We start from the raw sequence: 24,159 nt of genomic DNA on the forward strand, positions 1-24,159 counted from the left end.
CAAACCTCAATGCCAGGGGAGAAGAAATCGAAGGATGGCAAGCAGAGAACAGACTTATATTGCTTAATAAACCTGAGGATAAACCAATCTTTTTCTCAAGAGCCTGGCTAACATATCAAACCAGCTTGCGACGCTCTGTCACAACCTTACTAAGGAGTCGACTCCGAGTTCGGCATAGGATTTCCTTGATTGAGACCCGATCTCTTTAACTGACTCCTAAAATCCGTCTTAGCCATCTTTGTTGAGCCACATTTAGTCTTTTTCAATTTTGACAGGTTCACTTCACTTTATTATGACCCCCCCCCCGCTATACGCCCATGAGATCAAATCGCCTTCATCACACAAGAAATAGAAGACGGCTTTCAAGAAAAGAAACCAACAACGATTGTGTGGGTCGACTTGTAAAAAGCATTTGACAAAGTCTGGGAACAAGGTCTCTTGCTCAAGCTAATCCAGCATCACATATCCCACAGAATGTACAACTGGATAAAGGAATATATATATATATATATATATATATATATATATATATATATATATATATATATATATATATATATATATAATTCTCTTCTTCGCTCAAGAGTTTGGACGAGAAAAAGAAGTAAGGATCACTCTCTTATTTCTGCAAGTCGGACGAATTAGAGTTACGCCACAGTTAATGAGTGAAATTTAAGAGTTTGTATTAGAAAATAAATTCGTCTTTGCATTTTATTCATTCTTTACTACGTACAGAACTACTTTACGAGCCTTGCGTCTAGCGAAGTCATACAGTATATCATAATAATTGTTACCTACATAGATCACGCTTAATAGCAAAAATTGTCAAATGTTTCAATCTATCTACGAGAATTGTTAAACTAAAGTAATTCTTCATCAGTTTGAGGCGCGAGAAACTTCTTTAACCAGATTCCAAAATTACGGTATAATGCCGTTTTTTTTTTTTATCGCGCGTAGGATTGGCAATTTTCCATATTGAATAACCCCCCAAAATGACAATTTTTGTCAATATATTTCAGGAGATTTGTACGAGTTTTCTAAATACGAGTTTTCGTATACCGTATTTTGCAATTTCCGGATATTTCCAGGAGCTCCTGGTCAATCGACAGGAGGCCGCGTGAAATCTGTTATAAGTTAAACAATGGTTTAATTTAATAATTTATACACTTAGAATTAGCGCAGGTCCTATGAAAGTGCGGAGCCCACTGCGGTCACCTAAGGCCGGCCCTGCAAAATAGCGGCGTATGCTACGCCGCCGGTCGACTAGTATCTAAACAATCGAAACTCTTTAGTTTGTATGCCAGGGCAAAGAAGTCACCCAGTGGGTAAGTCCTCTCGGTGGGTAAGTCCTCTCGGTGGGTAAGTCCTCTCAGTGGGTAAGTCCTCTCGGTGGGTAAGTCCTCTCCCCCCCCCCCCCCAACACTGTTCCTAACATTCATAAACGATCTAAATCAAAACATTCCAAGAAAAATTAAAAGCAGCATATATGCAGGTGATATGTCACCACAGAATGCTGACCATATCCTTCAAAGCTGTTCTCTTTACCATGAGGACCGTACAAGACACTGGCTCAGAAATATAACTCTATGGAGAGCTCCATGATTAGGAAAACGCTGTGTAGTTCATCTCATCTATTGGTCTAGTCAGTTGAACGCTCCAACATAACAAATGAGAACAAGGAAGAAGTAAAGATAGGTTCATAGTTTTATCAGTAGTGAATAACCAAGAGAGGAAGTCCAAAGTGATTTAGTACAAGTGTCTTTCAAGACTGATAGCAGCATTAAGCCCAAGGTTCTGCCATGTAGAAAGATCCCTATTGCTTTACAAGAAAGAATTAAGGAGGATGTGTGTTTATTCGGAAAGTAACTTAATGCCAGCCTAGAAGACCAAGTGTTGCACCACGTGCCAGTGCTGCAGACCTCAAGAGCAAGTATGGCTAAGAAGTCTTATAGTCCCGTAGTCACATGACAAAGCATCACTCCATGTCAACTCTCACGCTAAGAAAAAATTCATCAGGTGAACTGGTTTGACCCACACATTAGGGTTGGAGTAATTTCTGCAACTAGAAAGTTAATCTCTTGAAGTAGTATGTTAATTTCTGAAACTATTAAGTTAATCTCTGCAACTAGTAAGTTTATCTCTGAAACGAAAAGTTAAGTTAATCTCTGCAACTAGTAAATTAATCTCTGCAACTAGTAAGTTAATCTCTGCAACTAGTAAGTTAATCTCTGCAACTAGTAAATTAATCTCTGCAACTAGTAAGTTAATCTCTGCAACTAGTAAGTTAATCTCTGCAACTAGTAAGTTAATCTCTGCAACTAGTAAATTAATCTCTGCAACTAGTAAGTTAATCTCTGCAACTAGTAAGTTAATCTCTGCAACTAGTAAGTTAATCTCTGCAACTAGTAAATTAATCTCTGCAACTAGTAAATTAATCTCTGCAACTAGTAAATTAATCTCTGCAACTAGTAAATTAATCTCTGCAACTGGTAAGTTAAGTATATCTCTGGAATTTGTAACATTACCCCTGGAACTTAAAAATAAAAAATACATATGATCAAAATATTTTGTCAATTTTATTTGTATATAAATTATTAAATAAAAACATTTCCCAATAGCTTAAAAAAAAACAAACAAACAAAAAACAATTTAATAAAACAAAGGCAACATCAAAAATAAAAACCAACCTAGAAGCAAATATTAGTTCCTAAGTACAAAGTCTAGTATGGATAAACTGATGGTCACTTACTTCTACAATGGATAAACTGATGGTCACTTACTTCTACAATGGATAAACTGATGGTCACTTACTTCTACCATGGATAAACTGATGGTCACTTACTTCTGGACCATTTGTTGGTTTTTGAACAAGGGACAGAGAATAAAACATTAAGAGCATTATATAACTAGATCAATAATATCTGCATCAGGGGATGAGTCTGTCTGATTCAAGAGTAATTCTAGCTGACCAGTGGTCAGTAGTTACCATGGTTGGAATATTTATTGAACTATTTATCAGTATAAAGTTTAACACATGCATTACAGAAGATAATAATATCAATTCACATTTGATCAGTGCCCACTTCAATGGAATAACCCTGACCAGTGGCAGAATGTATAAGTAATCAACCTAAAGTAAAACATTTACTTTCTAAAAGATTATTTCAACTTCAGATGACCAGAGGCTTATGACCAGAGGCCAGGACAAAGCCAGCTAATTTTTCAAAATGCTTTTGATCAATATCCAGTTTAACAAGACCATTCAGAAATATTTCTACCCTAATTGACTAGTAGTCAGTTCTACAAGTAACCAATTATCAATGAAATAATCTATCCAAAGATTATTTACACTTTGTCTACCATTGGACAAGTTCTAAAAGTATTGGGAAAAGGAAAATAATATTCACACAACAGTTATTCAGTGACCATAGCAGAAAAGTAGATCTGATATATATAATAATTCAGAGAATACTCATTTTCAAAATAGTCAAAGTTCAGTTACTACTTGACCACAGGCCAAATCTAAAAGACGTCAGATGTGACTTGACTATTCTCAATAACGTTGACCAGGATTTATTCCAAAATATAAATCTACATTCACACACAAAAGTACTTCTTTTTTTTTAATCATATTTATAGTTAAAAGTGACTAATGTCCAGCTAGACATTCCTATTCTTAACATCTTCTAGCAATGTCAGCACATCAAAAAAGCACAATAAAAACTACCAACATGAACATATGTTTTGGTGGAAGGAACTCAGGCTACATATTAGTTCAGACATATTAGTCCTAGATACTTTACATATCACCTTCAAAGTGAGTAGGACTTGGTCTCATACAAGTCTGAATATCAAACAAAATCATGTATCAGGCAGATTGTTCAATACTGTTTAGGTTTTTAACATCTTGGCTGTTTAATCTCACCCATCATTGCTTTAAGGTCTCTACCATCACAGATGAAATGTCTTTAGCATCACAGTTGAAAGGTCTTTACCATACATGATAAAAGACTTATCATGGCTGAATGTTTACTTTCACAACTAAAAGGTTATTACCATTATGGGGTGAAAGATTTCAATCATTATGGCTGAAATGTGTGTCATGGACAAGTCAATTGGCCTAAATCAAACAGATGATCAGCTCCATGGCCAGGAAAAAAATGTCCAGAGGGAGAAGGTCATAGTTTGAAGAGAGCTGTAATGTTGGTACACTAGCCATGCTGTAATAGTAGCCAGAACAGACAAAACCAACCTTGGCCTGAAAAACAATCATGTTTGAAATACATTTTAAATGAAAAACAAATACTGAGATGTATTGAGGCCACCTAATATTGATGGATGTTGCACCAATGTCATTAAATATCAATGGAGACCAGTTTTAAATGGATAAAATGTTGAGACCATCAAATTGATAAATGCTGTGTCCATGATATCACATTGTGTTGGATGTATGTTTCAATCACAGGTCAATAAATAAAAGAAGATAATTTATTCCAATTAAATTGTTCTGTTGGGCAGAATAGAAACATTAATTACAATTCGACTGCTGTACTGGGTCGGACACTAATCCTGCATGGGGAACGATCAGGTGACTAAGGCGATCTTTTTTGGCGAAATTAAAGGGGGACAGCATAACAAAGTCCCCCCCACCCCACCGTAAACACTTTAGAGATCAATCAGTTCCCCCTCACTGGCAGAAGACTGGTTCTGTAAGAGACGGAGAGCTACGCTGCAGGACTCACGTTTGCGACACCCAAAAACACAACCCTTGTTAAAGATAGGTGCAGAAGATGAAGGTCATAACAGGGTTTGCATAGTCATGTGAAATGCTACTTTCATTCTGAATAAAAGATTTTGGCATTATTATTATTGATGACAGAAATGTTTAACGATTAATTTGTTGTGTGCATGAAATATTAAAGAGGTTAAGAATAGGATCAGAATTGACGAGTCAGTTTTTACAATATCAAAATATATTTATATATATCCTCCTTGGTAATGGAAGATGAGCACATTTCTCATATCTTATGGACTTGAAGTGATGAACATGGGAGATGTGGCTTGCATGATGAAAATTTATTAAAGTAAGGGAGATCAATATGTAGTATTGATTAATATTTTGTCATTTGAATCAAATTTTTATGTTCAGATGTTAGCAATGTGAAGGCCAGTTCAAGCAACACAACAGCATGTTCATGACTTTCTAATACAATTGTATATTTTTATGACTTACAACATTAAGATGTTGGGTTTGTTGGGTGACACTTAGATACTATCTGTTGTGATGGTTGCTTATTAATGACCTATTTATTTCTTTTTATGTTTACTTACAAAGTGACTATGTGATGAACATTTATGCAAATGACCATATCACAGCCACTTGGTCTAGTGATTACATATTTAAATAATGGGTAAGAATTTTCTTTGTTCCATGGGATGGAATTACTTTTTATGTACAGAAATAATTCTATGTAGCATGTTATCTATTCTGTAGTATTTACTGTAACAATTCTATGTAGTATTTAATGTAAATATTCTATGTAGAATTTAATGTAAATATTCTATGTAGTATTTAATGTAACTATTCTATGTAGTATTTAATGTAACTATTCTATGTAGTATTTAATGTAACTATTCTATGTAGTATTTAATGTAACTATTCTATGTAGTATTTAATGTAACTATTCTATGTAGTATTTAATGTAACTATTCTATGTAGTATTTAATGTAACTATTCTATGTAGTATATGTGACTTTTCTGTGTAGAATGTACTTTGACTATTCTATGTAGAGACAAGAAAGTGTTTTAAGAAAGATAGCCCTCTTCCTTACTTACGTTGAGTTTAAAAAGGGAGATAAAAAGCTGGCCGCTGTGCTAACCAAGACTAAAATAACAGCCAGGATGGCAAGAACAACATTAATCAGTTTTGAAATGATGGTCCTGAAAGTAGCATTCTCCACCATCTCCATGGACAGAATCTGTTGCTGCTGTTGCACTTGTTCTAGCCTAGAGATCTAAGGAATCAACAACTGGGTTTACAAAAATATTTTATTGATTTAAAGAATTAGTGAAGGGTTAGTTTTTTAGCATTATTCATCTTTAGTAAATTATTTATTATTTATACAAAGTCACCATTTCAATTCAAGTGTATATTTAAGTTATTACATAAAAGTTAAGTTTAAATATGTACATAGAATTGTTGATGGATAATTATCTTCAAATCAGAAATTGAAAACCCAATGCCTCCATGATTTCATTTTGTGTTCTTAACTCTTCAATGTTTCTTGACTTTCATTGTAGGGGTGCTGTGGCAGCGTAACCAAATCCTTCCACTGTTTCTGGTCAGCAGCAGGATATCAAGAGAGAGGCAGGTTCATTCTTTTATATTATCCATCCAGATTTTCTTTGGATGACCCTTTCTTCATGCTCCCTTCATTGTACCTTGAAGGATGACTTTTGCCATTGAGTTATGTCTTACAATGTGACCAAACTAGCTCAGCTATGAGTTATGTCTTACAATGTGACCAAACTAGCTAAGCTATGAGTTATGTCTTACAATGTGACCAAACTAGCTAAGCTATGAGTTATGTCTTACAATGTGACCAAACTAGCTCAGCTATGAGTTATGTCTTACAATGTGACCAAACTAGCTCAGCTATGAGTTATGTCTTACAATGTGACCAAACTAGCTCAGCTATGAGTTATGTCTAACAATGTAACCAAACTAGCTCAGCTATGAGTTATGTCTAACAATGTGACCAAACTAGCTCAGCTATGAGTTATGTCTTACAATGTGACCAAACTAGCTAAGCTATGAGTTATGTCATACAATGTGACCAAACTAGCTCAGCTATGAGTTATGTCTTACAATGTGACCAAACTAGCTCAGCTATGAGTTATGTCTAACAATGTAACCAAACTAGCTCAGCTATGAGTTATGTCTTACAATGTGACCAAAGTAGCTCAGCTATGAGTTATGTCTTACAATGTGACCAAACTAGCTCAGCTATGAGTTATGTCTTACAATGTGACCAAACTAGCTCAGCTATGAGTTATGTCTTACAATGTGACCAAACTAGCTCAGCTATTTTCTGATGGAAAGTCATAAAAGTGTTTTTTGAACAGACAATGATATTATATATACTAGTGACAAACCCTTTTGTTGCTGAAACACAAACTATTGTGCACTGTCCAGCAGTTTAGTATACCAGCAGTTCAGTAGACCAGCTGATAAGATATGTTTAAGTGCCAGATGTCACGATATCTTGATTGATGTTATGATTAGATTGTGTTGATCAGGTAATTGCGTTTCAGATGTTCTAATTTCCAAAAGGTTTCTCTTTCAAATAATATTTAGAACACTTAAACAATATTGTGATGCCAAAACTTAAAGTGTAAGCTCAAAACTGAGATCCTTTCAACATAATTACACAACTTTTATTCTGAATCACTCTAATAACATACACATTTCATAAATGTACAACATATATAGAGTTCGTCCATCGTGGTTCGATGATGACCACTTTATCATCCAGGGGGCTGAGGGCTTTGCACTGAGGTTTTGTGTCTCCTCATGTGGCTGGTGAGACCTATGTGAGCCCGGAATGTTTGGCTGCACACTGCGCAGGTTATTTGTACATTATTTAAATGTATAATATAATTCAATTAAATACATTTGACTATAGAATGACCCTAAAAGCAAGGGTTCAATGATTCCATGATACATGTTGTAGAATGACACTAAAACCAAGGTATAACTGACGCTATCATTAAAGCTCCTAATTGATAGTAAAAGCAAAGGATCAATGATAATACTTTATGGTACACAATCAACATTGTATCTATTAAAATATTCAATACATTACCCTTGTGGAGGCATTGTCCACTAAATCAGACAGGTCAGTTGTGCGTTCATCTAATCTGTATTCAATTTTTTCTTCCATAGATGTTAAATCTTGTTTCAAATTGATGACTTCATTCTGATGAAGGTCAGTGAGATCATTCAGTTGCTCCTCAAGACGCTCAACTTTAAATTTTTCTTCCTCCAACTGACTTCGTAGTTTTTCTACCTCATTGTCCATTGTTTTCTGTGGAGCACAAGTTTCACATGTACATTACCCAATGGTTTGTTGGCCCTATTTTTTTCTCAGCTGTTTAGTCACCAAATGTATCCCAAAGAATATAGCTAATGTTTCCCCCACACATATATAGAGGCTAATGTTTTCTAGTTATGGTCTGTAGGGAGTTCTTTAATTTTACTGTTTTCCTAACAAATTATTGGTGCGGCTATCAAACAATATATTGATATGGCTGGTGTTTACCTACAATATTGGTGTGGCTGGTGTTTATCAAACAATATTGGTGTGGCTGGTGTTTATCAAACAATATTGGTGCTGGTGGTGTTTACCAAACAATACTGGTATGGCTGGTGTTTATCAAACAATATTGGTGCTGGTGGTGTTTACCAAACAATATTGGTATGGCTAGTGTTTACCTACAATATTGGTGTGGCTGGTGTTTACCAAACAATATTGGTGTGGCTGGTGTTTACCAAACAATATTGGTGTGGCTGGTGTTTACCAAACAATATTGGAGTGGCTGGTGTTTATCAAACAATATTGGTGTGGCTAGAGTTTACCAAACAATATTGGTGTGGCTGGTGTTTACCAAACAATATTGGAGTGGCTGGTGTTTACCAAACAATATTGGTGTGGCTAGAGTTTACCAAACAATATTGGAGTGGCTGGTGTTAACCAAACAATATTGGAGTGGCTGGTGTTAACCAAACAATATTGGAGTGGCTGGTGTTAACCAAACAATATTGGAGTGGCTGGTGTTTATCAAACTATATTGGTGTGGCTGGTGTTTACCAAACAATATTGGAGTGGCTGGTGTTTACCAAACAATATTGGTGTGGCTAGAGTTTACCAAACAATATTGGAGTGGCTGGTGTTAACCAAACAATATTGGAGTGGCTGGTGTTTACCAAAAAATATTGGTGTGGCTAGAGTTTACCAAACAATATTGGAGTGGCTGGTGTTTACCAAACAATATTGGTGTGGCTAGAGTTTACCAAACAATATTGGAGTGGCTGGTGTTAACCAAACAATATTGGTGTGGCTGGTGTTTATCAAACAATATTGGTGTGGCTGGTGTTTATCAAACAATATTGGTGCTGGTGGTGTTTACCAAACAATACTGGTATGGCTGGTGTTTATCAAACAATATTGGTGTGGCTGGTGTTTATCAAACAATATTGGTGCTGGTGGTGTTTACCAAACAATGTTGGTGTGGCTGGTGTTTACCAAACAATATTGGTGTGGCTGGTGTTTACCAAACAATATTGGTGTGGCTGGTGTTTACCAAACAATATTGGAGTGGCTGGTGTTTATCAAACAATATTGGTGTGGCTGGTGTTTACCAAACAATATTGGTGTGGCTAGAGTTTACCAAACAATATTGGAGTGGCTGGTGTTAACCAAACAATATTGGAGTGGCTGGTGTTAACCAAACAATATTGGTGTGGCTAGAATTTACCAAACAATATTGGAGTGGCTGGTGTTTACCAAACAATATTGGAGTGGCTGGTTTTAACCAAACAATATTGGTGTGGCTATTGTTTGCCTGAGAATACATTGATGTGGCTAGTATTTACCAAACAATATTGGAGTGGCTAGAGTTTACCAAACAATATTGGTGTGGCTAGAGTTTACCAAACAATATTGGAGTGGCTAGAGTTTACCAAACAATATTGGAGTGGCTAGTATTTAACAAACAATATTGGTGTGGCTGGTGTTTAACAAAGCCATTGATGGGTACTGTCTTACTAATTCATGAAGATCTGTTTGTTTCTTACTGACCTTATAGTCTTCAAATTCTTCAGCCAGTCGAAGAAGTATGTCATTCACCTTTCTGGAGGTTTCTCTGACTTGATTCATCTCTTCTGTTAGAGGCTCTAATAGTTTAGCACTGACTAGTGAAGGCTGTTGTTGGGCATGGTGTGGAGAGCTATGGGTGGCATTGAGGCCAGATCCAGATGTAATGCTTGAGGTTTCATCATCACTGGTGTACTTGAAGCTGAAAATAAAAACACCTTTAAAAAAAATTTGAGAATTCTAATGGTCAAAATGATTTTGCTTTCACTTTACACACTCTCTTTTCAGCCCAATGTCTGAAATTTTGGAGACAATTTTATATCATTTCTTAGAGTAATACTGAAGTGAAACAGCAAGATGCAAAGAAATGGATGAATGTATCTGTGTAAGAAAATATCTGTAGAACTAATATCAGATTAGCAAAGATGTCCATAAATGGTACTTTATGTACCCCCAGCAATGTTCCTATGCAGATAAAAGAATGGCTATAGAAATGCTATAAATAGAAGTAAGGAAACAGTTATTATAGCACAAAGAGTAGTGCTTTTATAAATGTATGGAAATATTTCTCAGTGCAATAGAAGTGATGTATGCATTGATATTAGTTACAGAATCATTACACATGGTTTAGGATAGACTTACCTTGCAGGTAAAGTTCCCCCAGACTTTCCATCCATACTGGCTTCTGCTCCACTAGTTTCTTCTAATTCTAAGTATCAAAACAATAACAATGTAGTAAGTCTCACAGATTCAAAGTAGAAACAATGTACTACTTTAGTAAGATTAAAGAATCAACAACTGTTTTGACATTTAAATCTTTATTACACTAAATGAAGATTACTACACATTTACCAGAGGTCAAGCCAAAGAAGATTAATAATACTAGGTACTCAAAACCAAAACAATAAATGTGACTTTTTCAAAATTGCCTAACATTTTAAAAGTTTTGGGTATTTTTTTTTACATGACCATATCTTTAAGTATATATATTTGATTAGAATAAAAATGAACTATTCTGTCATTTTAAGCTCTTGATGTTGATTGAAAAATAAGAGTAATAATCCTATATGGCTAACATCACCAAACAGAATAATCGTGCTAGCGGCTGTGATCATTTTATACCTTGTTTGCTTATAAGTAAAATGGATTGTGTGTCACTAAATAAATAATTTCTATTAAATATATCTATTTTATAAAAAAAAAACGAATGAACTTTACGATGGTACCAATAACTAACTGATTAAATGTTTTTATAAAATTTAATTTAAAAAATCAAAAAAAGGTTTACATTGCTTTGAAATAAAGACATGCATAAGTTTAATTAATGTCACATTTCAAAAGCTTGTCTATTTTTCTTTAAGAGTGTGCAAATTTTATTTTAAAAACAAGCATCGACATGCTTCCCATTTTAAGCCAAATAAGACGTATAAAATAGCAATTTTGTCTGTTAAAATGAGTAAAAATATCCCTTAACGACACAAAAATGTGTTGTTGTTTTTTTTAATCTTCTACCTATAATTAATCATAAAAATGTCTGAGATGTTTCAATAAAATGTACAACATTAGGTATTTATTGTTTTTTAAATTTATATTAATTTAATTAAGTAATTTATAGTATTCTAAATTCGAATTTAAAAATTTATATCACTACCTTAATCTAGTAAGTAATTATGAAGTCTAAAATTGGATCTATATCTTAAGAGTTCTCAACCTAGGGACCTAGATCTAGTAGGGTGTAGACCTAAACATATATATATCTAGGGCAGGTGTTATGGTGTGTTTGTACATCATAGCTTAACAAATTCATCTGACAAATTAATCATTGCTACTGACTCTATTACATTCTTGGGTCATAATATTTCTAAGGGTTCAGTTAGACCAGTGGTCTTCAACCTTTTTTGGCCTACCGCCCCCTTTTCGTATTTTTTCTTTAAAAAATCAGCCCATGCGCCCCTATAAGAAAAACACTTATAAAGAAGCGTGAGAAGGCAAATTTGAACAAAATATCATATTTTTATTAATTTTTATGTCAATAACACTTATCCCGCATAGGAGACGACCGCATGCCAAAGGCGATCTTCTTTGGCGAGCTTAGAGTAGAACGGAGTAACAAAGGTGCCACCGTAAACGCTATAAAGATGCCCTCACTGGCAGAGATGAAAGTAACTGGCAACATTCTCTGGCAGCAGATGGTCTTTGAGAGAGACAGTTGGAAAGCTCTCACAAAAGCTTTGGGACAAACATTTGAGACTTAAAGAAAAGCCATTATTGAAGGCGGGCGCTAAATACGGAAAGAAAATTTAAATAGACCGCCAGCAGACAACAGCTTTGTCTGCACAAAATTCTGGAAAATATGCAGGTCGAAACTGTGTTTGCGTAGTAATGTGAAACACTGAACTCAGTCGTATTCTTCGGAATCGAAGGCAATACCAATATTATCATTATACAAAAATTGTAAATTAATTTGCTGTGAATACACACAAAAATTAATCTGATTGTTATGACTTTCTTTCAAATCTTAAGAATAGTCCCCTTTTAAATTTTGTAAAATTAGGGCCAACTGTTTTCAGGTGTAATTGTAAAGTACATTTCTTTCCTTGCAGTCGAAGGTTGGTTTCATTTATTTGCGCTAGATTCCTACCATGAAGAACCATTTTTTTAGCCAGCTTTAAGTCACCGCCAACAGTTGAACAAAACAAGCAACCCCTTTCGAAATCCAGCGAACTTCAGTTTACACCAAGAGTCTAACATCTTTTTCATCATTTGTTTCACAAAGCTGTTGAAGGATGAGATTATTTTCTGCATGGGTTTCTATTTTATTTACAATTTTTATAATTAGATTCAAATAGAAATGAAATTGTGGGCTAAACTTTTCTTAAGATGTTGCCTGTGTATCATAACTCCCAAGGTGAATAGTGAATAGTTATGTTCTGTATTTCTATATTAATTTTGATGCCATTGTCCAACCATTGATGGATCTCTAAATGTCTTTATAAGCTACATAACTAGACAATTTTGAAATAACATTTCATCACTAACAGAAAAAATGTCTTTTTGTGTAACATGTTAAAAAAATTTTTTTTTAGTTTTAATCACTTTTCAAACAATATCATAAGACTTAGAAAAAGCTATGCATTTTTCTAAGAAGCCATTAAAACATATCATGCTTTGCCGTTATATATATATATATATATATATATATATATATATATATATATATATATATATTGTGATTTGATTTGATTTTTGATTTGAGGCACATCGGCACAATTTAGGCCATGTCGTGCCTGCAGTTCCCCAAGGACCACTCTCTCTCGGAACAACAAGGGCCAGACTCTATACAGTCATATAATTAAAATCAAGGTCTATTCACAGTTAAAATAGTAAAGGTAGTAAAAATTTAAATATTTGGTAAAAATCTAATGTAAGTAGTGCATGTTCACAAATTCAGAAATCAGATCTTCGTAGATAGCCCCACTTCCCGAATAAAGCCCAGTACCTTCCCAGGGTCGACATTATTAAATAGTGTTTTTAGATTAGTGGCTCTAAAATATTTCGCCCTGACATCCTGGTATCTGGGGCAATCAACGAGGATATGTTCCACGGTGAGGCGAGAGTCACAGTACTCGCAAAGTGGGGGATCCTCTCTCTTCAGTACAAAAGAGTGCGTGATGTAGGTGTGGCCAATCCTAAGTCTGGACATGGTTGTGCTACCACGCCTTGTCAGACCCTTAGATGTGGGCCGCCACCTGACATCCGCCACAATCTGCCTGAGTTTACTGTGAGTCTCAGCCTCCCATCGGTTCTGCCACTCTCGATAGGTGGCAGAGGCAATACTTTGTCTCAGGTCCGAGTAGGGAATTTGGGTTCCTGACACCGCATGATTTAGGGCTCTCTTTGCTTCTCTGTCTGCGGCTTCGTTTCCCTCAATGCCAACATGGGAGGGGACCCAGATGAAGGTGACATCCCTACGGTCGGCTGTTATTTGGTCCAACAGCTTCAGGCTCTTATGTACCAATGGGATGTCAGTCTTCATCCGCCCCAAAGCTTGCAATGCAGATTTGGAGTCTGAGCAGATTATAAATTTACTCCTTTCTGATGCTTTTACGGCCATAAGTGCAAGCAATATTGCGTGCAATTCGGCCGTAAAGATGGAGCAGCCATCGGGGAGTCTACGGGAGATTGTTTTGTTCCGAAAGGAGCAGGCACACGCGACCTTTCCCTCCATTTTGGATCCGTCTGTGTAGATGGTGCCACAATCTCCGTAGCTCTCCTGCAGTTCCCTAAAGTGGACTTGTAGTATGCTTGAGTCTGTATTTTCTTTTTTGAAATTGAGGAGGGATAAATTTAATTTGGGTTTATTCATTAGCCAGGGAGGGTTCTGAGGGGTTTCTATTTTAGAGATTTGGTCAATAGGTGGGGTTAAATTTTGGATGGGTTCTCTCATTCGAAGGCCCAACGGCTGTATGACGTTAGGCCTTCGATTGTATAATTCTACTTCTGTGGGGTTAAATATGGAGTCAAAAGCAGGGTTCGTGGGGTTGGATTTTAGCTTGACTATATACTGCATTGCAAGCTTTTTCATTCTTATATCCATGGGGAGTTCTCCCGCCTCGCATGGAGACTTGGGATAGGTGATGTACGAAACACGCCGAGACAGAGACGCAGGGCAGCATTTTGTATATATATATATTGTTTAATTGTAGATGTTTATAATTGTTCATGAACATTCTTAAGTTATTTTTGGATATTGCTCTGTTCGTGAAACCGACTTGGTTTCATATAACCTCATCTGAAAATGCCGTCATTCAAAGTAGAACATCGGAATACTTTTTATCTAGTGGCAATACACTAAAACTCTTAACAATATGACATTACATACCATCGAGTTGTCGTAACAACACTTTGTCAATGTTTTTGTTTTAATAAAAAGGTAAAATTTTTCTATTTGAATGTTAGCTTTAACGTTTTTTTTTCAATTAACATTTACATATTATATATTAACATATGTAGATGAAATAAACTATAATCTAAAAGGCGTATTACCTAGTTTGTTTCTCAAATCATAAACGTTTACGCGCACAAGATATAAGGACAATAGATGCCCTACAATTACAGCAAAAGAGTAAGAAATTAAAAATAGAAAATGGGATTCCCAAACTCAACTTCTAGCGTTGTTTCTGTTCTTAAATTCGAAGCAAGCTAACTAGAGCTTGTCTATGTGTAATTTGCCAGCTTTAATTTTGAAGGATATTTTAACATTTCTTTTGTTCAGTGCACCTTAAGTTTTTTCTTTCCCCCTTTATGTCCAGCGCCCCTTTACCGCCCCCTATTGTGCCCCTTTGGCTCCCAGTGCCCCCCAAAATCTCGAAAACGCCGCCAAGGGGGCGATATCGCACCCGTTGAAGACCACTGAGACCAATAGATACTAATATTAAAAAGATTCTTGATATTGTTAAAACCCCGCCATCCAAGATAGTGCAGAAGATGCGCACTATTAGTGACTACACTATGTATATGTTTGATGGCCTCGTGTAATCTATATCTCGTTGGTCATTAGAGAGAAAGAACTATTTCCACCCAAGTCTAGAACTGATATGAAGATGCTGTGCTCAAGGCAGATGTTATATGTATATGTTATATGTATATGTTATATGTATATGTTATATGTATATGTTATATGTATATGTTATATGTATATGTTATATGTATATGTTATATGTATATGTTATATGTATATGTTATATGTATATGTTATATGTATATGTTATATGTATATGTTATATGTATATGTTATATGTATATGTGTGTAATGGCCTGTGTAAATAAACACTAAATCTCGTTTTGTTGCAGGATATAAAATTAGAATCTGATTTTGGAGCTAGAATTTGTGGTAAGCTTTTACAAACATTGGTTTTAAATTCCTCATGTTTGGATATTTCAGTAAGCTGCTCCTGTATTAATATGGATTCATCTGTGATTGGGATCTGAGTTTGTCCAATACCCTGCCAGAAATATCCAAGTAAAGAATGTCTTCAAATCTTTGGTTTAGGTCATAGTTCATAATAGAACAGTAGTAAGGGATGAGTTGATTATTATTCAAATGAACTGACATGATTAACTGGCTTTAAGCCAAGAAATTATTTTGTTGTAGAAAGTGATCATGAACGTCTCTTAGCTCTACACAATGAGAAATTAAATAGCTCTAAGTTACAGAGGCAAATACTTTACACAACTAAAACTTTGATGTGAAGTATATTTCTGGTAAGGATAATCTGTTGGTTGGTTGATATTTTATCCAGGACTATTAAATGGAAATATCTACTGACATTGAGATACTTGTATCTTTCTTCAGGATGTACAATATGCATTTAACTTTTATTTGCCAACTTTTGTTTTAATGTAAATCTTGATGCACTGAGTGTATTTTTTTGAAATTAGCAAATCTAATTTTTATTTTTCTTGCATAATACTGTATTCAAGATAACATTTTATAATACAATGAGTGTTTTTTTTTGTTTTTTTTTACTTATTATATTTTTGTATTTTTCTCTACAATTCAATGTAAAATTATTATTTTTTGATATGCTGTGTTACTTGAATTGGTTTGTCAAGTAAATTTTTCATTCTGACAATACATTTTGTTACTATTGAGTCATTCTATTATGATGTCAAACATTTTGTATTGAATGGGATATTGATATTTAAATATTGATTTGAATTATTATTTAACATTTTAGTTGCACATACAAATGTACTACATAACTACATAATGATTTGTCAAGGAAATTTGATATTCATCCAAACTTATTTTGGAAATATCATTGTAACAACGAAATTGGGTGATTGGGAAGCGAGTTCCAATATGTTATGTTAGTTCTAAATGTCATTTTACATGGCAATTTGAATAGATAGTCTTTTAGTGCCCCTGTAGTCTAGAAAAACTGTTGCTCACATCTAGTCATTTTACATTGCAACTTTTGCGTAAAACTATTGGCCTATTAATGGCTTTGAAGTAAGTCTCAAACGGTTAAATTCAGACATTGAATATTGCATTTAGTGCAGGGATATTTAAACAGAACTTTTGTTATGCTCCATATTCATTATGGGTTTAGTGGGAAACATCAAATCTCTAGGTTATAGGGTAAAGCATGGACTTTGTAACAAAGGTAAATACCATACTTTTCCCTCATTCAAGCAAACATTATGTAATTAGCAATGAATCACTTTGAGATGAAATAGATCATGTAATTGTCATTATTTTCTGACTGGAACTTAATGTTGCAAGTTATGTTTTTGTTTTTTTCTCAAGTTCTTATGGTGGTGACCTTGAGCTCCACATGTTTTTGCTTGTTTTAGTGGTTTTATTTCATGTAAATATGGATAAGGATTATTAAAAAAAACCTTTGGGATGGAAATTTTCTTCCTATGTGACTTTTCATTTTTACTTTTCATAAAGCAAAAACAAAAATATCCCTTCCATTTATACACTTGGTTTTGTAATATCTAACAAGAACATTCATTTCCCTTTAATTGAAAATCAAAAACATTCTATGATTGTAAATAACAAAGTTATACTATGGAAGATAACAATTATAACATGTTAGTGCACTACCATTGGATTAAATTAATAATTCCATCAGAATGTGGAAAACAACTACGGAGAGAAAGAGTTAAAGCTGGTTTTTAAAGTGCTTCTGGGGGGCACATCTCTTCGTGTATGCTGCAAGGCCATGGAAGATGCTCTATGAGTTCTCCATGTCTGCTGCAAGGCCATGGAAGATGCTCTATGAGTTCTCCATGTCTGCTGCAAGGCCATGGAAGATGCTCTATGAGTTCTCCATGTCTGCTGCAAGGCCATGGAAGATGCTCTATGAGTTCTCCATGTCTGCTGTAATCACTTTGACATCATTATTGTATCTTACATTGAAGGGCTTAGATACCTTGTCATTAGCTGCACAGTGGTTTCCTGATAAGACCATTCTCTGCAGTGTATTTGATATAGGTATGCAGGCTTGAAGCATTCTCTAAAGCCTCTTTACAAAGACTTGTATGTTTTAATTTAAATATACTATTATATTTGATCAATTACATGTGTGTAGTTTAAAGACTCTAAAAAAAATATTTTGTAAATTATAGTAAGCATTTACTGTGGCAATCCTTGTATGTATATAGAAAGAATCTCTGGGAGAAGATAGATAAAAATAAAATATATATAATATATAAAATACATACCTACATAAAACTTACTTAGTTGATTGATATTATCAGCACTGCCAAATTTGTTCTTGATCAAATGGGCAAACTCTTTTGGCTTTGATACAATGGTACTGAAAACAAAATAAAATAAAAAAAGATTTGTTGAAAATTGTCACAAAAAAAAAAAACTCTGACTAGTTGAGAGTATGTGTAAAGGGGGAGGGAGGTGTTTGGTAAATTACTAAGGTCAAAGTTCAATAAGGTTATTGAATACAAATGAGAGATTTAAACTACTTTAAATCTAATAGATAATGTTATTCAGAAATGTGTATCCTGTTCAATAATAAAAATCTTTAGTATACATGAGATGACCGCTTTTGTCAACCAACGGGCTGAGGGATTTGCACTGCAGTTTTGTGCCTCCTCTTGTGGCTGGTGAGACCTATGTGAGCCTGGAATGTTTGGCTGCACACTAGGCAGGTGTCACAGACCAAAAGCTAGCTTACATTGTCACTCAATTTTATCATAGCATTAATCATTATTTATTAATTTCATCCTTATTATTTCCCCTTTTTCTAAGTCTCAGTTTACCCCCAAGCTGTTCCTCTCCTCACTCTACTCCTTCCAGCACATTGGTCACACACAGGTTGTCATGCTCTCCTTGGGTTCCCTTCTCTTAGCACAAATGTCAAACCACATTGGCCACACACAGGTTGTCATGCTCTCCTTGGGTTCCCTTCTCTTAGCACAAATGTCAAACCACATTGGCCACAAACAGGTTGTCATGCTCTCCTTGGGTTCCCTTCTCTTAGCACAAATGTCAAACCACATTGGTCACACACAGGTTGTCATGCTCTCCTTGGGTTCCCTTCTCTTAGCACAAATGTCAAACCACATTGGCCACACACAGGTTGTCATGCTCTCCTTGGGTTCCCTTCTCTTAGGACAAATGTCAAACCACATTGGCCACCAGGTTGTCATGCTCTCCTTGGGTTCCCTTCTCTTACCACAAATGTCAAACCACATTTGCTACTCACAAGTTTACCCACGTCTATCAACCTTGTTGACTTTCACTAGCACCAGACAATATGGGCTCCTTTGCAGCCAGGGTGTCCCCTACCCTTTGTCTAGACCAGTGGTTCTCAACCTTTTATGCTCAGCGACCCCTTTTTACAATCCCCCACTCTGCAGTGACCCCCACCCACACAGCAATAGAAGAATAGACAATAACAATTCATATTTTCGATGCTTTTGGGCGACCCCTGGCAAATCGTCAATCGACCCTCAAGGGGGTCGCGATCCACAGGTTGAGAACCCCTGGTCTAGACCCTGAGCACATGTCACACTTAACCTCTAGCCAGGTGTTCTTAATATAGGTCTTATATGATGAGGAAGTTACTTCAAAAAAGAAGATGATTACGTCCTACGCATCATGCATTTTAAACCAATGACCTTAACTCAGCCAAGTCACTGGTTTTCCTGGCTAGCTCAGGCAACCCATTCCATGCTCAAATAGCACTAGGGAAGAAGGAGCTTTTGTACAAATTTGTCTAGCATATGGAATGAGGAATGTGCCTTTATCTTTGTGTCTCCCTGAGTATTTTATTAAGTTTTGTATTTGAAGATTATGGTTCTGTGTTTTATGTATAATTGCTTACTTTACTTTTAAGTCTTCTATCCTGAAGGCTGTCTAAATTTAGTGATTTTACTAAAGGTGTTACTCTAGTCAAATGTGAATATTCGTTTGTTATGAATCTCATTGCACTATTTTGTGTCTGTTCCAGTTTCTTAATGTTTTAAACAGAGGATGCATATTCTATTATTGGCCTAATCAAGGTTAAATAATATTTTAGTTTTATGTTCTTATTTGATTTTTTTTATAGTTTCATCAATATGGGGATTACATGACAGTTTTTCATTTATTATAACACCTAGGTATTTTTAATTTTTAGTCTGTGTTACTGGTTTACCATGAATAAGATAAGTGGAATTAATTTGTTTTTAGTTTTTTTTGTTACTCTTAACAACTGACATTTTTCTGGGTGGAAAGACATGCTCCAATTTGAGTCCCATTTCTGTAATTCATCTTTGTAAAATTTCTGTCTCTTGTGTTGTTTTTATTGTTCTATATATTATGAAATCGTCTGCAAATAATCTGACTATTAAGTGGGAAGCGCTAATCTTGACTGGATGTTACATGATATATCTTGACCTATCACATGATCTATCACATGCTGCCCTTCCCAATCCCTATTTCCTGCCAAGCGGCATATAAGGCTCAAAGTTCTCCAATGGCGAGCAGTCGCCACACTTTATTTAGAATGTTGAGGGGTGTTCATTTACAGATTCCATTCATTTTGCTCCCTTATTCTTATCCTACTCACTTGGACCTTGTGGTAAGATTATGTTCACTACTGGAATCTACTTATTTGGATTAAACTCATTTCTTTTGTATTGAATTTGTGCATTATGTGTATTTCTCACTGTCGTAAGAAACATAATTACTTTATGTGTACACATTTATTTATCGCATTAACTTATGTCCACCATGTATTGACATTATTATTGCTACATCAATTGATCATTGATGCAACCTTGTGTATATTTGTACATCTATATATATATATATAATTCTCTTCGTCGCTCAAGAGTTTGGACGAAAAGAAGAAGTAAAGGAAAGTCACCCCATGAAAAAACAAGGGGGGGGGGGGGGGGAGAACAAGTATTCACCCAGGGGCGTAGCTAGAGATTTGTGGGCCGGGGGGGATTGACCTCTTTGAGGGCCCCTTGCATTTTGACATTCGACATATGACATGAAATAATGTACTTCATAAATATATAAGCCTACATTCAAATTGGTACAGTATATCAGTAAAATTAACAAGAAATAATCATTAAGAAAAATATTCAATGAATTATACCATTGTTTATTGGCAAAATAATGCATAACTGACAAATCTCAATTCATATGGCTTCAGGTTGTGCTTTCTGTGCAGCAAAGGCATCTATAACATCATCTTCATCGATTACTTACTTACTTAATCCTGTGCACTCCTAGGGAAGCATAGGGCCGCAACCACACCTCTCCACCGAACTCGGTTCTGAGCAGCTTTCTTAATCTGCTCCCATGTCATTCCAGTACCCTCAGCTTCACTGATGACTGACCTCTTCCAGGTTTGCTTGGGTCTGCCCACTTTCCTCTTTCCTTGTGGGTTCCAGTCAAGTGCCTGCCTTGCAACATTGGTAGCTGGTTTTTGCAGGGTGTGTCCTATCCAGCTCCATTTTCGTTTTGTGATGTCTTGGGCTATGATGGGCTTTTGTCTAGTTCTCTCCCACTAATCGATAGTAGTTATCTTTTCTGGCCACCTATTTCCTAATATCCGGCATAGGCATGTGTTAACAAAGGTCTGGAGCTTTTCCATATTTGTTGTAGTGACTCTCCAAGTTTCTGAACCGTATAGAAGGACAGACTTAACGTTTGTATTATAGATTCGTATCTTGTTGTGTAGAGATAATGCCTTAGAGCGCCAGATAGTTTGAAGAGTTGAAAAGGCAAACCTAGCTTTATTGATCTGAATTAGTATATCATCATCAGCTCCGCCGTCTTTACCAACTCTACTTCCCAGATATGTGAAGTGGTCCGTATCAAGGATATTCTCTCCCTGTAGCATGATTGGTTTTTTGTCTGTTGTTGATCCTCATAACTTCTGTTTTCTTTTTGTTGATTAGAAGTCCAGTCTTTTTCGCTATTTTTGAGAGTCTGGTCAGTTTGGTCTGAGCATTTTGTTGTGTATGGGAGAGAAGGCAGATATCATCAGCGAAATCCAGGTCCTCTAAATGTTGTGTTAGCGTCCATTGTATGCCGCTTATATTATCTATGACTGTCTGTCTCATCTACATCGATACTGTCTAGTATTAGTGACTCTACTGACATCAAAGCCATGTCAATTGGTGATTGAGGCACTGGTTTGTTGATGGGAAGTGTTCGTGCATCAATGACATCATTGAAAAAGCGATTTTCCTGTTTTATTAAACAGGAAAAAGTAACACAGCATGTCATCGTCCATAGACTTCAACTTCAAGAGGTCTCTTGGTTCAAGAAGAAACCCAAAAGGTGTTCACATGGTTTTCCATGGAATCTGTCCATCTCCATATGAAGTCTGTCCAGCACTTCTGTCGCAACACATTTAAATTTCAGTTCTATTGACAGACCTACATCAGAACTAAACTCACCATCAAGTCTTTTCTTTCTTCTGGTTATTTTGATTACAGGAAATCCATAGCATTCGCTACCTTCTTTTGCTTTCTGGATGGATTGGGTGATCAGTTTCATCCGTTTCTCATCATTTTGCAAAAAGCATGAAAGGGTTTTAATTTCTTCAGAAGCTTCCAATTTGTGCAGTCCAAACTATTTGTAGTTTCTTCTGAACTATATAAATTGGGCCCTTGACATTTGACCAAAATTACAGATAAGCAAAAGATTCATAATTTTCCACTGGATGAAGAAGATTCTGTGCACTGATTCTAGTGTCCATTCTTTCAGTTGTTCATTCAGAAAGTTTCTCCAACAGCTTGATGATTTTGTCAAGATGCAAGGAAATTGCCGACGTAGCTTCTTCTCTTGCGGACCACCTTGTATTATTCTCCTTTTTTAAACTCCAGGCTCCACCTTCTTTCAGTTTGGCCCATCTCTAGGATGAATTGGAAAAAAAGTTTAGCAATTCATGTACAATTCCAAAAAAGCTGATATTTGCTAGATGCACATGAAACAGGTTCTGCCTTTTCTTCTTCTAGCTTTCTCTTCAAAACAGCTTGTCTGTGGTAGACTCCTTCTTCATGTTCTTTCAGCCTTTCAGGTTTCCTCCATTTGGTGGAATCAACTCCAGGTTTGCTCAATGACCTAGATTTCTTTTTTAATGATATATAGAGAGGAGCCAAGATCGGTTGCAAATTTCTCCTTTAGGAAGCTTTCTAGTGAACCATGATGCCAAACTTTATGATTTATTTTGGGTAAACTCTACTGGAAACAAATACTGTTCATCTTTGTTTAGGAAAAATAAGCTACCCTTTAACAGAATTTTGCTCGCAGTTCCTCAGATAAAATTTCAGGCTGGATTTATCCGAAATCTTTGTGCTTAATTACAGATTTTTCTACTTCTTCGACTGTTGCATCTTTGTATAAATCATCTGAATAGTGATACTTTTCTTCAATACATTCATGGCCTCCTTTGTTTTCAGTGCTCTTATCAGGTTTCTTCTTAAATGATAAGGATGATGACTACCCTATATACCAAGTTACTTTCTGAGAGTAGCACGGCACTAGTCAAAACTATGGAAGTTACTCCTTGAAATTGAGAGTAACCCGCACGGAAAGTGTTAATAATCTGTAAGGAATACAAGCAACATGGTCAATGACTTATATAACACCCTGAAAAGAAAGACTACATGACAGTGGCGTAATATTTAATTTCTTTGAAAACTAATTTCGAACACTAATTTGGGGGCCCCCCTCAATTTGGGGACCCCGGGTATCTTCAAATTCTTCCCCCTCCTCCCCCCACCCTAGCTACGCCACTGAATTCACCGATCACTACGGATGGCTGCCTGGTCATGCGGTTTGCATGCTGGACTGTCATTTGGATTTATCAAACCCTGCCCGCTCCCATCCCCTTTTGTCCTTCAACTATGAAAGAACATCCGAACATGTAAAAAATTTTACAAACAAACATTTTACAAACACTAAATAGCAGCGCCGGACTTAACCATTGTGACCAAGAAGTCATGGAAAGAGAACAAGTAATCTACTATGTATATTCACCCATCACTAAATAGCAGGGCTTGACTTAACCATTGTGGGGCCCTACGTGAAACGGATTTCGCGGGGCCAAGTTTGGGTATAGAAGCGGATAATAAGTGAAATTTAAGAGTTTGCATTTTATTCATTCTTTACTATGTACAGAATTACTTTACGATCCATGCGTGTAGCAAAGTCATACAGTATATCATAATAATTCCGTTTCCTACATAGATCAAGCTCAATAGAAAGAATTACCAAATGTTTCAATCTATCTTTGAGAATTGTTG

At 35.7% G+C, this 24,159-nt stretch overlaps 1 protein-coding gene across 18 annotated transcripts in view; it reads right to left on the reverse strand.

The window, feature by feature from the left end:
* Positions 1–2,557: 2,557 nt before the first annotated feature.
* The window catches only part of LOC106057714 (transmembrane and coiled-coil domains protein 2-like), a 98,703-nt gene continuing 77,101 nt past the window's right edge, over positions 2,558–24,159 (reverse strand). For 16 of the 18 annotated variants that reach the window (XM_056016003.1, XM_056015997.1, XM_056015996.1 and 13 more), the window contains 6 exons: positions 18,112–18,206; positions 10,519–10,585; positions 9,862–10,078; positions 7,867–8,088; positions 5,837–6,015; positions 2,558–4,258 (listed from right to left, as the gene is read on the reverse strand). In XM_056016003.1, the coding sequence (XP_055871978.1) occupies positions 4,138–4,258; positions 5,837–6,015; positions 7,867–8,088; positions 9,862–10,078; positions 10,519–10,585; positions 18,112–18,206 (901 nt within the window). In that variant the 3' untranslated portion in view covers positions 2,558–4,137. The remainder of the gene's footprint in view (positions 4,259–5,836; positions 6,016–7,866; positions 8,089–9,861; positions 10,079–10,518; positions 10,586–18,111; positions 18,207–24,159) is intronic. The other 2 variants (XM_056015998.1, XM_056016001.1) reach the window with 1 other exon arrangement.

Source organism: Biomphalaria glabrata, chromosome 17 (genome assembly GCF_947242115.1).
Source record: "Biomphalaria glabrata chromosome 17, xgBioGlab47.1, whole genome shotgun sequence".
In the NCBI taxonomy this organism is placed as follows: Eukaryota; Metazoa; Mollusca; class Gastropoda; family Planorbidae; genus Biomphalaria; species Biomphalaria glabrata.